Raw genomic sequence first — 13,247 nt, 5'->3', positions numbered from 1 at the left:
CTACAATGGCTGGAGCTGAGCTGATCAGAAACCAGGAGCCAGGAGCCGCCTTCTGGCTTCCCATGGGGTGGCAGGGGATCAAGCAATGAGCCACTTTCCACTGCTTTTCCAGACCATAAGCAGGGCCTGGAGTAGAAGTGGAGCAGCCAGAACTTGAACCCATGTCCATATGGGATCCTGGTGCCACAGGCCAAGAATTAGCCTACCATGTCACTACGGTGGCCCTGTCATGGAAGCTCTCGACTTCCCTGCCATTTGGACTGGCTGGTCCCCCTTTGTCCCTGAAATACTCTGCCCACAGGGCCAGCAGCTGGTGAGAGCAAAGCCAATGCCCGTAAGTGCCAGGGACCCAGTGCCAAAACCCATGGGTTTCTCAGATCCTGCCTGCTGTAGGCAACACTCAAGCTGCAGCAGGGGCACTCCAGGACAGTCCTCATGGGGGTCCCTAGTCAGGCTGCCGACAAGCCACACACTGGGAGCCACTCGGCAGTTCTACTCAAGTCCATGATGCTAAGCCAGGGAAGTCCCTTTTTCTGAGGCATGGCTCTTCTGGCTTCAGCAGGGACACAAACCCTTCTCTGGAGTCCCTGGGCACTCCTGAGTCTTGCTGGACACTGATAGAGCCTTTTGAAGGGGCCCAAGAACCTCCCCCCAACAACTAAAAGGCCAGGAAGCAGCCTCACAAGGGAAAAGGCATGCAGGGCTAGAATGTGATTCAAGGCCATGCCGGTCTGCAAGTACCCTCCTGGGACCCATGCAGCCATCTTCTGGCTCTTGACACCCAGCAGGGCCCTTGGACATCAAAGCAGCTCAGCAGGGTTCACCTGGGTTCACCTCAGTGAACAGCCAGGGCTGCCTGGCCTGCGGCACTGGGCACAAATGGGTCCCTCTCCCATCCTTCCAGCAAGGCACATGAGCACATAATGCAATTGGCTGCAAGTCAGCCGTTTAATAGCAAATGCTCCCCTGCCCCCCAGCCCATCGTGACACCCTGATAATCCTGGGTCCACACAGGTAAGAGGGGAAGGAAGCTACGTGACCGAGGGGAGTGGGGAAGGGCCAGCTGGGCCCTTGTCCCGATGCCTGGGGCCACAGGAGCTCTTTTCTGCCCAGTCACAGGCACGACTCCCTCCGATGGGCCCAGCCAGCCAGCGCGAGTGTGCTGGGGAGGGCTAAGGCACCAGGGAAGGATGGCAGCGCCTCTGTTCTGTTGCTGGGCTTGTGTCCGTGTTCTGCCGCCACCTGGCAAGCGGCCATGGGTGCTCACACTGGTCTCGCCTTCTTGGCCTTCTTTTCAGATCGCAGCGCCTCGTCATGGGCTTTCCGCTTCTGTGCCAGTTTGTTGGCCTGCGGGGAAGAAGAGGATGGTCAGCCAGGATGGGTGCGGGCAGTGGAAGGGTTAGGGTTAGGGTGACCACAGGGCTTATTACACCTGGGAGAGGAATAGGCCCTGACACCCCCAACTCCTAGATCTCAAGACAAGAGACTCCAAGGCACCCTGAGCTGGACCACCGCACCACTCAGGCAAGTTGGAAAGCAGTCTAACCTGTCCTAGGATTAGAATGGTGGGCAGGGGGCACCACAAGACCCATGTGACAATGCAACAGTGACATGCCTTGGACAACAGCTCACAAAACCATCTGGAGGAGGGAAAGGCCAGGCCAGGCCCCAGGGGTGTTATAGCTGAGAGCGTCCCCCAGTGGCGAGGCCAGGTTCTCCCTGATTCACGGAAGAACCCCAGGGTCCGGCTACGTGAGGCTCTGTTTCAGAATAGCTGATGCAGCAGCTTGTTCACAGGGTGACTGCCTATCCATGATGTGCCTCAAGTACGTGCTACCACACTCCCAAGGAAACCTGGGGTGCTCGGAGGGCCAGCTGGGGCCACCTTTACACCATCCCTTACAAGAATTCTTGGGGAGGGACACACATTTTGTTTTCAATTTAAATGAGCATCTGTGGGGGCAGGCATCTGACCTAGCAGTTGACACTCACATTCCACATCAGGGTGTCTGGGTGCACGACACAGCCCTGCTTCCTGCTAACACACACTTGGGCACAGGTAAGCAGGCGACAGCTTAGGCAGTGGAATTCTGGTTACCCAGTTTGAAAGCTGGCCCTCCCCACTTTAGCTCGCTGCAGCCCTCGCTAGTGTGGGCACATCTCTCTTTCCTTCTCAGCCTTTCAAACAAAAGAAAAATAGACAGAATTTACCAACGAACCTGTGTGGCTTTGTAGAGACCACAAGCAATCTGGCCAGAGGCCTGTTGCATGAAAGGGACAGAGCTAAGGAAGGCCCCAGCCACACCAAGATGCTTCTGCAGGCCGCAGAAGTGTCCCCAGGAAAAGGCCCAGAGTGATCGAGTCAGTCCGCAGCCTCCCCTGCACAGCGGCCACTCACCTCGCGGATCTTGCGTCTCTTGCCGAACATGATCTTGTTGTAGAGGTACTTTTCCCGCTTCCTCATCGTCATGATGGCCAGGCGTTTGGCCTCATTCTCTTCCTCCTGGGCTAACCGCTGCTTGTCCTCCAGCTTCAGGGTGCCCGCCACCACCCGGGGTTTCTGGGGACACAGGGCGGCAGGTGACTGGGCTCAGCATGCCAGATCCTGCCCCACTGCACCCAGTGGCGCTGCGGCCCAGACTGCCCCTCACCCCTGCCCCAGCCAGCACCTCCGTACCTTCCCCTCCATCTTCTGCTCCTCCATGTCTGCCAGCCGGGCCTCTTTCTCTTTTTCCAAACCAGCCTCCACATTGTCCATCTTTTCTTCATTTTCTCTCCCTTCTTCTCCTTCATGGTCTTCTTCTTCCTCCTGCTCCTCCTCCTCTTCCTCATCCTCCTCTTCCTCAGACTCATTCATGTTTCCTACAGCCAATGATTCACAGACAGTCAGATGGGGGGCTGTTTTTTTTCCTGTGAGTGCAGGCCCTGGAACCCCAGCCTGACCAACAGCGCCAGCCAAAGGCAGCTCAGGTCTAGCCCAGCTGCAGCCCCTGCCCCTGATGCTTCTAAGGAACCGCCACAGCCCCCTGTCCTGAGCTGCCACCTCCTAGACCAACACCGGGCCACTCTGGACTGTTCTGTGCTGTCACTCCACAGGAAGCAGCACGTGGGACTGGAGGATGCAACTGCCACTTTCCCCATGCTGTCCACCAAAGCAGGTTCTGCTCACTGCTTTGCATGGAGCTCCCCACAAGCCCCTCCCCACACACCTGGGTCCTCTCCCCGCTGCAGAGCCAGCAGCTTCAGCTTCTCGGGTGGGACATAGTCCCCTTCCTTCTCGGTCACGAAGGGTGAAAGATGCGGGGGCAGCTGCACCCCGGGGAAGTAGTCCGCCACAGGGAGCAGGAGGCGGGCGTTCACGCAGTCAAACACCCACTGGGGCTGCACGTAGTACCTGGCACAGAGTGGCAGGGGACATGGAGGATGTGGGTCACACAAGGGGATATTAAGGATTTCTATCCTGGAAGCCAACAGGGTCGGGCCCTAGGGGCCTACCTGCCAACAACGGTCGTCTGCTGCCCAGGCCGGTCGACGATCTGGTGGGTGATGTGTGAGTCTGTGACGTCATAGGTGGCTCCGATGCACAAAGACTTGTCCCAGGACACGTCCCCCCCAAAACTCCTACAGATAGACACCCCATAGGGGCAACTGTGCGTGAGCCACTTGGGTCCTACTGGATTCCCCAGCCCAATGATTCATGTTCATCGTCTTGGGGCACAGTTTCTTCTCCCTACCCCAGAACCTGCCCACAGTTCCAGCCTTCTGCCCACCGTCTTCCCATGTGCGTGGCGGCTATGCTACTCGCCTTCCACGCGCTGCTTTGTAGGATGCCGACACGGATGCCACGACATCCTGGGCCATCCTGAGCCAGAGTGTGGCTGAATCAGAGCCAGTGCTGGCAGCCGGCCCTTAAGCCCCCTACCTGATTGTGAATGCCAAGGCCTCACGGGGCACCTCGCGGTTCAGGAAGAACTTGAGGCCCTCAAAGAGCTTCTTGTGCTTCTCCTGTGCCTCCATTTCCTTCCTGCGGTCCTCCTCCTGGGCTGCCATCTCCTGCAAGGAAAGCGGCCACTGCAGAAGGGCCTGTAACCCCTCCCTGGTGCCTTCCAGACCCTGCATTTTCTAAGTGCTAATTCTATCCCATATTGCCCCAACCCCCTGGATTCTGGAAGCCAGCACAATGCTCACCCCATCAGCTGGAAACTCATCCACCTCGGCCTCCTCCTCCATGGTGGGCATCACCACGCGGGCCAGGCTGGCACCAAGGGCTGCCAGTTTCTATAAGAGAAGCCATGGGGGCTTGCAGGAGGGGGTCTTACTGGGGGAAGGGCAGCAGCTGTGGCACCCACCCAGCAAGCCCCTAGGCAGCTGGGGGGAGGCACAGGGGACCCCTCCTGCAACCCCCTCACCTCCATTGAGCTCTCCGAGTCCAGGGCATAGGTGTCATCACTGCCCTTCCTTTCTACGTGGGTCTGACCTTCGAGCTGGAAAGCAGGGGAGGGTCAGTGGGAAGAAGACACCCTTGGCCCTGTGCCACCTCCATGTGGGAGAGAAGGGCTGTGGCTCCCATCCTCAAGTAGAAGGGGCTGGGTGGGTGCTACCTTGGGTGGGTAGTGGAGGTTGAGTGACTGGTAGAGGCGGAAGTTGACGAAGCCCAGCAGGGTGGTGTAGAACTCGGTGAAGGTGGCCATGACCCTGTAGTCCACATCTGTTGGGTGCTGGAGGATGGGGGAACATACAGCAGGAGCGTGGGTTCAGAGAGGTAGCATCTACCTGCCCAAGGACCACAGGGCTCCTGTCCAACAGCTCTGCTGGGAGATCAGGGGCTGCATGGCCCAATGCTGCCTGGGACCTCCTGAGCACAAGCGAGGCTCCAGGGGACAGCCCTGAGGCTGGGAGCCATCCTGGAGACATGCCAGGCCACCCGCTCCCCCTAGTGAGGAAGGGGGAAGCCAAAAGGAAAGGTAAACTGAGGTCTCTGTAGTCCCACAATGTCATGCCACCTAAGCCTTCAAAGTGTCAGCCTGGACTTTTGTCCTTAGCTAGCTTTCCCTGGCCTGGTTGGAGCTCAGGCCTTCATTATCCAGCCCCACCTCCCTGCAGCTTCTTGCCTGCTGCAGGCAGCCATGAGCACTAGGAGGTAGCCCTCCTCAGTCCCCCGCCCATCAAGACACCTGGGGAAAGCCTAGGCGGGAAGAGCAGGACAGGACTCCGCCCACCCATGCCCTGGCAAGTGGCAGCAGAGTCCCACTGGGGACTCCTCTTGGTGGACCCCTGCCCGCCTCCTCAGGAGTTCCTGAGATCCACAGGAAGGGGTGCCATGTGCTGCGGATCTGTGTGATCCCCATTCGTTCCCCTAGGAAAAGGGGAAGAGGAAGTAGGGCAGGGAAGCCAGATAGCAGGGCTCCCTGTGGCAGGCGCCAGAGAGGGCTCACTCTGCCACTGTCCAGGTGGTGGCTCTGTCCCATGCTGTCTGACCAGCTCCCCAGAGGTCAAGCACTGACCTTTGAAGACCTTCTCCAAGCTCCCACAATGAAGCTTACAAGGTGAACATGCATTGTTCAGCGAGACGCAGAGAGGCAAAGGAATGTGGCCAAGGTCACCTGGCTGATGAGAGCTGGAGCTGGGCCAGTTTAGGGCTCCCACCTAGCTCCCCACCCTCAGAAGTCAGCACACAGTTATCCAGCAAAGCCCTGTCCCTCTGTCCACCAGGACCAACGCAAGGACAGACTCACATCATGAGAGAAGGTGTAGGGTGTGATCCACACGATGGGCTGGCCGAGCACCTCAGCCTGGTAGTAAATACCTTTGATGGAGAGGAAGACCTGTGGCAAGACAGACACAGCAGTGTGAGAGCCCAGGCGGGCGGGAAGGGCTGGGTGGGCCCGGCTGGGGGGGCCCCACGGTGGCTCACCTTGCGCAGGGCACGGGCGGCGATGACATAGTGCATGAACTCCACCGTGAGCCGGCGGCAGAGCTGAATGGTCTGTACATGGCACTTGCCAGTCCGTGGGAAGGTGGAGAAGAGGAAACACATGGACAGGGCATCGTCCAAGTCCCGCAGGGCGTCGATGAACGTGGGATACCTGCAAGGCCAGGGGTAGGACCTCGTGGGCTCCTTCAGCCTGGGCTCAGAGTAGGAGTCCCTACCTCCTTGAACCACCCCAACAGCCACTTGAAGGCTCTACAGCCCAAGCCAGGTCTTGCCACCACCACCTTCTGATCTGGCCCTCAACAGAGCTGGGAAGAGACCTGGGAGAGAAGGTGCTGGTCATCTAACCAGAATGTGCCTGGTGAACCCTGAGGATGGGGGTCTGTTAAGAGACCACCACTCACCATGAGCCAGCTCTGAGCTCTATCAGGAGACCCATGTGGGAAATGGCACTTAGAGTCACCCTCACAGGCTGCAGCTCCTCACACGGCAGCCGGGCCTGGCCATGCTCCCCAGACTTGTATCTAGCTGGCAGGACAATTACAGCAGAAGGTCTGGAACTGAGGCCTGGGTGGGCCTGGAGGAGTCACAGCAAAACCACGTGGCAGAGGAGGAAGATGACAAGAGTGAAGAATCCAGGACTGCGTGGGGGCTGTACTGAGGGATGGACACTGGACCGAGGGTCAGACAGATTCTGGTCTCTTTCTTAACTATAATCCTGACCCTCTGTGGGTCACTTGGTCCTAGCTGGCTCCAGCTTTCTCTAGGAAATGACACCACTGGAATAGGCTTGGCTAGTTTAAAACTGGGTCCTCGGAGCCAGAATTATGGTGCAATGGGATAAGTCACCACCTGTGATGCTACATCCCATAGGAGCTTCGTTTTTCAAGTTTTGGCTGCTCTACTTCCCATCCACCTCCCTGCTAATGAACCTGGGAAGGCAGGAGATGATGGCCCAAATACCTGGGCCTCTGTAACCCATTTGGAAGACCTGGACTGAGCTCTAGGTTGCTAGCTTCAGCCCGGCCCAGCGCTAACCACTGTGGCTATCTGGCAAATGAACCAGCAGAAGGAAGATCTCTCTGTCACACTGGCTTTCAAATGAATCAATCTTAAAACAAACAAAAACGACTCTGGAAGTCCCAGGGCTAGGGCCAGGTGTCAAGGTCCTCTCTGCCCCAAAAGGCCATGAGTCAGGAGTGGCCTGGCAGGGCTCACACCCAGGCAAGAACGTGCTGGCACCTCTCCTGAGGCCGCAGCCAACTGGGCTCTAGGTACAGGGACAGGAACCTCAGTGGCCTGGCTCGTGCCCTGCAGATTGCTACCTGTCCAGCTTACAGATAACCCAACAGTCGAGGCACTTTCTAGAAACGGCACTGGCTGTTTCCAGGGCACTGATTGCCTTCACGCTCGGGTTATGGCTGAGGTGCTTCACTCTCCTATGTCCCCCCTAACAGCTGCTACCACGGCCTCCTGATTATAGAGAAGGGGGCTTGTTCAGACCACAGATTGGGTTCTGGCCATGCAGCCCAGCGGCCTTGGGGCTGGGGAGAACTAATGAGCAGTTTAGCAGCCTGGTCAGCCTGGCCACGGCTGAGCCCATCCATCTTGGTGATGGGCATCAGCACTCCCAGGAGAAGACAAACGTCCACTACAGCCCAGATTTCTGAACCTCCCTAGGCTGCTCTGTGCACTGTGTGGTGTCTGTATGCCACTCCATAGCAACAGAACCTCCAACCCAGACGTGAGAACAGATTGATCTCCAGACATTGCCAAACACTTCTTGGAGGGGCAGTCACTCACATGGCCCCTGGGCGAGGGTGGGCTGCTGGGAAGGTGGGCAGGGACAGTCAGGGCCAGACAGGTCTCAGCCCTCACGCAGACCCAGAACTCTGCCTTTCCTCCAGCACAGGGCTTTGGCACATGCTGCTGCCAGGGCTGGGGACATGCCCCTCCACAGCTGGCTCACAAATCTCCCTCTGATGAGCCTGCAAGTAATGTCTAACCACCTCACTACCCAGCTCCTGCCATGTGGTATCCATGGTCACTTGCAACCACACCAGTAATTTGTCAGTTGTCTGCTTGGGTGTGCCTCTTCCCAAAGCATGCAAAATTTTGGCCCGTCCCCTACCGTGTCCCTAGTGCTAGGCTGGGCCTGGCCGTGAAGAAAGACAGTGCAGTGAGAGGTGTCGACCCACTCACCGCTCCTTGACGATGTGGTCAAGTTTGTAGCTGGGCTTGTTGTCCTTCAGACGCTCCACGGTGTTCCACTCGCTCTTCCCATAGGCCTTCCGCAGCTTGCGGACAAACACCTGGGAGAGACAGGAACAGATCAACAAGGCTCCGGATGTGGGTTCCCACACGTGCTGCCTCCCACATGTGACACATCCGCCAGGCAGGAGGCTGCTCAGTGCTGCCTGCCTGCGTGGTCAGGCCCCACCCCAGCCCCCTCCATGAAGCACCTCGCCTGACCTATGGGGTGTGCCAGCATGAATCTATGTGTGCCACTGTCACCCAGAGAAACAGAGCTGGGACCAGTCCTCCCTCCCACCCAATCACAGACTTCTTTGCTCCCAAGAGCAGCTCACGAGCTGCCTGGGCTGGGATCAGCAACGGTAGCTCTGGGACAAGCCACCAGCAAAGGTGGCCGGGTCACCCGTGCACCATCAAATGTGTTCCTCAACCCCCCAAGCAGGGACCTCGCTGTCCATCAGGGCTTCCATGACCGCCAGCTCCTTCCAGGGAGTCTGCTCTGAACAGCCAGTAGGTACAATCGCTAGGTCTCTGCTTTTCCCGTGCTATGAGACCACTAAATAATCCCACTGTTTGTGGGATGGAAGGCTTGGTCCCATAGCAGCAATCTCAAGACTCAAAATAGGAAAAATGGGAGAAAAAAAAGACCAGGGAGCCCCTAAGCATTTTCCAGGTTCAGCGCCAACAACACCCAAACATCTAATGGGGGCTTCACATGGATCCTTGCTAAGTCCTCTCTGCCCTGAACAGGTGAGCTCAGAAGGGGTTGAGCACCCTGCCTGGGGTCGGTGTGCCATGGTGGGGCCCCACCAGAGGCCAGGGTCCAGACCTCACCTTGTATTCCCGGAACTTGTTGACAATGGGCTCGTGGAGCAGGAACCGGATGTCCTTGAGGAGGTAAAAGGTGCGGGCCGCCGTGGAGCCCTTGTTCACCTTCTTCTTGTGCTTGGGCTCGTGGGGATAAATACCCTTCAGGATGCACAGGCGTCTGGAGGGCAGATGCCATTCATGCCATTGGCAAAGGGACAGAACCCTGGCCAGCAATGGTGCCCAGGACCCTTCTAACACAGGAGTCCGCTGGCTACAAGCTTCCCTGATGAAAAGCTAACACAGGCTTCGCTCGAGCACCAGAAAGCAAAGAGGCAGGAAGGCTGGTGGGGACAACAAGCAGGGCAGGGCAGGGGAGATGGGGGAGTCCGTGGGGAGAGGTGGTCATTCCCACCATGTAAGAGGTAGAAGAACAGGCAGAAAGGCCATGTGTTTGCAAATTGTTGGGTGTGTCGGAAGGACCAACAGTGGGCCAGATGGGGCTGCAGGGACTGGGATGGCCAGGGCCAGGGGCCTCCAGCCTGACCTTGCTAGCCCCAGCTCTCTTCCTGCTTCCCCTCAGGCCATGCCTGGCACAGGAGGCTCCCCACTAAGGCAGAGCCGGGTAAGAATGAGCAAGGGTGCCAGAACTCCAGACTGCTCAGTGGCTTGGACGACAGTTCCCTGTCAGGCGACCCCTATGCCCTCCTCTGGTCTCAAAGCTCACCTGAAGTCAGCCAGGCTCAGCTGCAGCTTCTTCCGGGCCTTGTTCCGAGTGATGTAGTTGGTGACTGAGCCCCGCTCATACTTGGGGAAGGAAGCGAAACAAAACCAATTGTCCATGAGTGATGACCGGAGGTAGGGATGTCAACCTCAGCAGGCCTCCCGCTAGGTAGCAGAGGGGCTTCTGGGATGGGCAGTGCTCTGGCGGTGGGAGCTGGCCTACTGGGCTACAGCCAGTGAGATGCAGACCACTGAGAATCCCCATCTTCCGTGAGAGGCAAGAGGCTCAGTGAAATAACGTCCTTCAAGTCACTCAGCGTTCTTAAGAACCGGAGCTGGGATTCGAACCCAGGTCTGAGTCCAGAGCTTGAGTGCCTAACTGTGAAGCCAATATTGTCAGTCTCTCTCTCACATCCTCACCACCACCAGACTTTAGTCTTTCCCATCACCCTTCCCCCGCCCCCCCAGCCCTGTGAAATGCTGCTAACCGTGTATACTGCTAACCTATGTATCCTCTGTGGTCCCCCAGGATGCACCACAAACCAGCATAAACACCTAGAAGGGTCTCCAAGCCAGTCTTGCCCTCCTGGGGTTGATACTACCTAGCTGAATATGTCCGCCAAGGGGCACAGCAGGTAAAGCTGCTGCCTGAGATGCTGGCATCCCATGTAGGCGCAGGTTTAAGTTCTGGCTGTTGTACTTCTTATCCAGCTTCCCTTGCTAATGGCCTAGGGAAAACATTACTTTCCAAGTGCTTGGGTCCCCTGCCACACACGTGGGAGATCCGGAAGAAGCTCCTGGCTTTGATCCTGCCTACCTCCAGCCACATCAACCATTTGGGGGGTGGGGGGTAGCGAACCAGTGGATGGAAGGAAGTCTGCTCCCCTTCTCTAACTTCGCCTTTCAAATAAAGTAATCAATCTTAAGGAAAAGGAAAAGAAAATGTGTGCTATAGGTCCCCTTCTCCCCTGCTGAACACACGGTGACAGTTCCTCCCGCGTGCCGTGAGGGCGCCAGGGCAGGGGCCTGGTCTGCAGGTTCCCGCATGCCACCCCACACTTGCCACTCCGCATGACAGACGGCTGTGTATGAGCAACCCTGAGATGCAACCTTCATTCACTCTTTCCTTCATTCATTTATTTCATGTATTTGAGAGGTGGGACGGGGTGGGGATGAAAATGCACAGAGCACTGGTACATTTGAGAAAGGTCCACCATAGCGGGTGTTCAGCCCCCAAGAACTCAATCCAGATCTCCCACAGGAACCCAATGACTTGAGCCACCACCGCTGCCTTGCAGCATGTGTGCTGGTGAGGAGGCTGGGTCCAGTAACAACCCAGGCGCTCCAGCACTGAGTGGCATTCAGGCATCCTAACTGCTGGGCCCAGCACGTCTCTCCTTTAGACATTTGCTGATTGTGTATCTGGGACACAAAAGATGCATTTCAGCTGTTTCAAGAAGCTGGCTGTTGGAAGCGCTTCCCAGGCCCCAGGGTGCCACATGCAGCTCTGTGAAGCGCATCCCTTTGAACACCAAGGGCAGGCGTGGCTTCCAAAGGGATGTTTTTACTTCCTTGATACATGTGACGGGAGAAAAACTCAGCCACGCCCACGGCCATGTCTGGCTGTTTGGGTGCCACTTGGTGTCTAGTGAGTAGAGGGCTCTGCAGGGTTGCCAAGCACAGGATAGCTCGCTCTCTCACACAAAAGAACCCTCTGGCCTGTGATGTCACAATGGTTCTGAAATCTGGCCTGGAAGATCAGCAGTGGAGGCAGGGGCTGTGCCAAAGCAGATGCCGCCTCCCCTTGGGACACCAATACTCCGCTTTCAACTTAGCTCCCTAACCAGGCATCTGGGAAGGTAATGGAAGATAGCTCAGGGTCTGGGCCTGTCACCCAGGGTGGAGCTCCTGGCTTTGGCCTGGCCCACACCTGACTATTGCAGCCACCTGGAGAGTGATGAGGTAGATGGATCAACAGCTTTCTGGACTTGGCCCAATGGCTCAACTCGCTAATCCTCAGCCCGCGAGCACCAGCATCCCATGTGGGCACTGGTTCTACTCCTGGCGGCCACGCTTCCCATCCAGCTCCCTGCTTGTGGCCTGGGAAGCTGTAGAGGATGGCCCAAAGCCTTGGGAGTCTGCACGCATGTGGGAAACCCAGAACCTCCTGGGTCCTGGCTATGGATCAGCCATTTGGGGAGTGAACCAGTGGACAGAAGATCTTTCTATAAACCTGTCTTTCCAATTGAAAAAAAAAATTAACCCTTCTGCCATTCTACCTTTCCAGTAAATACATAAGTTTCATGTCAGCATATATTTATATGCTTTACATGAACATACGCATACCTGTACATATGTATACTTATATGTTATACCTTGAAAAGGAATTTCAATGGTATAGTGGGCATCTGGTCCAAGGGTCACGATGCTACATGCCAGAGTGGAGTGGCAGGGTTCAATAGTTGGTCCTAGCTCCTACACGGCAAGGTGATGGCTCATGAAACCGGGGAGCTGCTACCTACGTGGGGGGACCCGCCTCTCGGCTCTCCCCTTACAACCAGTGTGGACATCAGAGGAATCCGCAGGTGGCAGCTCGGTGCTTTTAAACACAGATTCATGACAGTTTTGTTCCCAACTGCACCTGCCCCTTAAAGGCAGGTTTGTACGTCTCGCCAACGTCTATCTTTATAGCAACAATAGCTAACACCTGCTGGACACTGAACGCCACAGTTGACACGCAAGGGTGTTGGAAAACGTTGAAGGAAATGATAACTAAAACGTAAATCCTATCTGCACATCGCTCCCACCGCATCTCCTCATGCCATTAACACGACTGTCCGACACAGGGGCGAGAGCTCGGCCCATGTTCCTCTGCCTCTGGTGGATGCCCACTCCCGGGACCGGTCCGGGGTGATGCTAAGTTTGCTAAACCCAACAACGCCACCATCCTTGACTGGATTTCATTGCGGTCCTGGCCCACGCTGGAGCCCCGCTCGGTCTCCTGCCGCGTAGGTCCGGCCATTTGCGGCGGACGTGCCGACTCTGGCGCTTCGCCCCGTCTGGGCAGCCAGGCCTCGCGCCCTCACTCACCTTCTTCTTCTCCAGCCCTCCCATGGCTCCAGATCGAGGGTCCCACGAGCGCCGAGTGGACACACAGCGCCACTTTCCACACGTGTGCTGTCTAGGACCCCGAGGGTCTCCCTCATCCCGGCGCCGTGGGGCTGCCCCTCGAGGTGCCTGTTCAAATCCAAGAGGAAATGACGGCCTTTCTTCATTGTGCCTGATTGTAAACTGAAAAAAAAATCACCGTAGCAGCTATTTCTATATATTTCTCACCTACCAGGTGTTACGAGAGTTTTTAAATGAACGTGGTTATGCAGGCAATTCTATAACTACCCTAACTGACGAGGGCTTGACAGTGTGAGCCCCGTTGCAAGTCGGGAAGGAGGGAGGTGGGGACGGAAGACTTGGAGTCTGCGCAGTGCCGTTGTATTGTCGTGGTAAAGGTTGCTAGGCGACGTCAGAAGCCGGC

The 13,247-nt window shown here is 56.9% G+C and overlaps 1 protein-coding gene across 3 annotated transcripts; it reads right to left on the bottom strand.

Moving 5' to 3' along the window:
* Positions 1-763: 763 nt before the first annotated feature.
* Positions 764-12,886, bottom strand: PES1 (pescadillo ribosomal biogenesis factor 1). 3 transcript variants are annotated; one of them, XM_041003842.1, is made up of 15 exons: positions 12,806-12,886; positions 9,720-9,799; positions 9,020-9,173; positions 8,135-8,244; positions 5,915-6,086; positions 5,736-5,825; positions 4,602-4,718; positions 4,410-4,484; positions 4,189-4,278; positions 3,923-4,038; positions 3,496-3,621; positions 3,210-3,394; positions 2,678-2,862; positions 2,399-2,560; positions 764-1,347 (listed from the first exon to the last, which is right to left on the bottom strand). In XM_041003842.1, exons 1-15 carry the CDS (start codon positions 12,827-12,829, stop codon positions 1,264-1,266), a joined length of 1,770 nt encoding a protein of 589 aa, XP_040859776.1. In that variant the 5' UTR covers positions 12,830-12,886; the 3' UTR covers positions 764-1,263. The 3 variants fall into 3 exon arrangements, with proteins under 3 accessions (XP_040859776.1, XP_040859775.1, XP_040859773.1); XM_041003841.1 differs by having other exon boundaries at positions 765-1,347; positions 3,923-4,053; XM_041003839.1 differs by lacking the exon at positions 12,806-12,886 and having other exon boundaries at positions 766-1,347; positions 3,923-4,053; positions 9,720-10,276.
* Between the last annotated feature and the right edge of the window lie 361 nt (positions 12,887-13,247).

The sequence above is a fragment of the Ochotona curzoniae genome, unplaced genomic scaffold (genome assembly GCF_017591425.1).
Source record: "Ochotona curzoniae isolate NIBS_2020 unplaced genomic scaffold, NIBS_Ocur_1.0 scaffold_274, whole genome shotgun sequence".
NCBI lineage: Eukaryota > Metazoa > Chordata > Mammalia > Lagomorpha > Ochotonidae > Ochotona > Ochotona curzoniae.
This window is presented reverse-complemented; position numbering and strand designations above follow the sequence as displayed.

What these genes read in the sequence shown, in the direction of transcription:
- PES1 (XM_041003839.1), bottom strand. Translation starts at nt 9,835, where the DNA reads ATGGACAATTGGTTTTGTTTCGCTTCCTTCCCCAAGTATGAGCGGGGC. An exon ending in CTGAGCCTGGCTGACTTCAG is followed by an intron (nt 9,174 to 9,719) that starts GTGAGCTTTGAG and finishes TCTGCCCTCCAG; the next exon opens with ACGCCTGTGCATCCTGAAGG. An exon ending in GCCTTGGCATTCACAATCAG is followed by an intron (nt 3,622 to 3,922) that starts GTAGGGGGCTTA and finishes GTCTATCTGTAG; the next exon opens with GAGTTTTGGGGGGGACGTGT.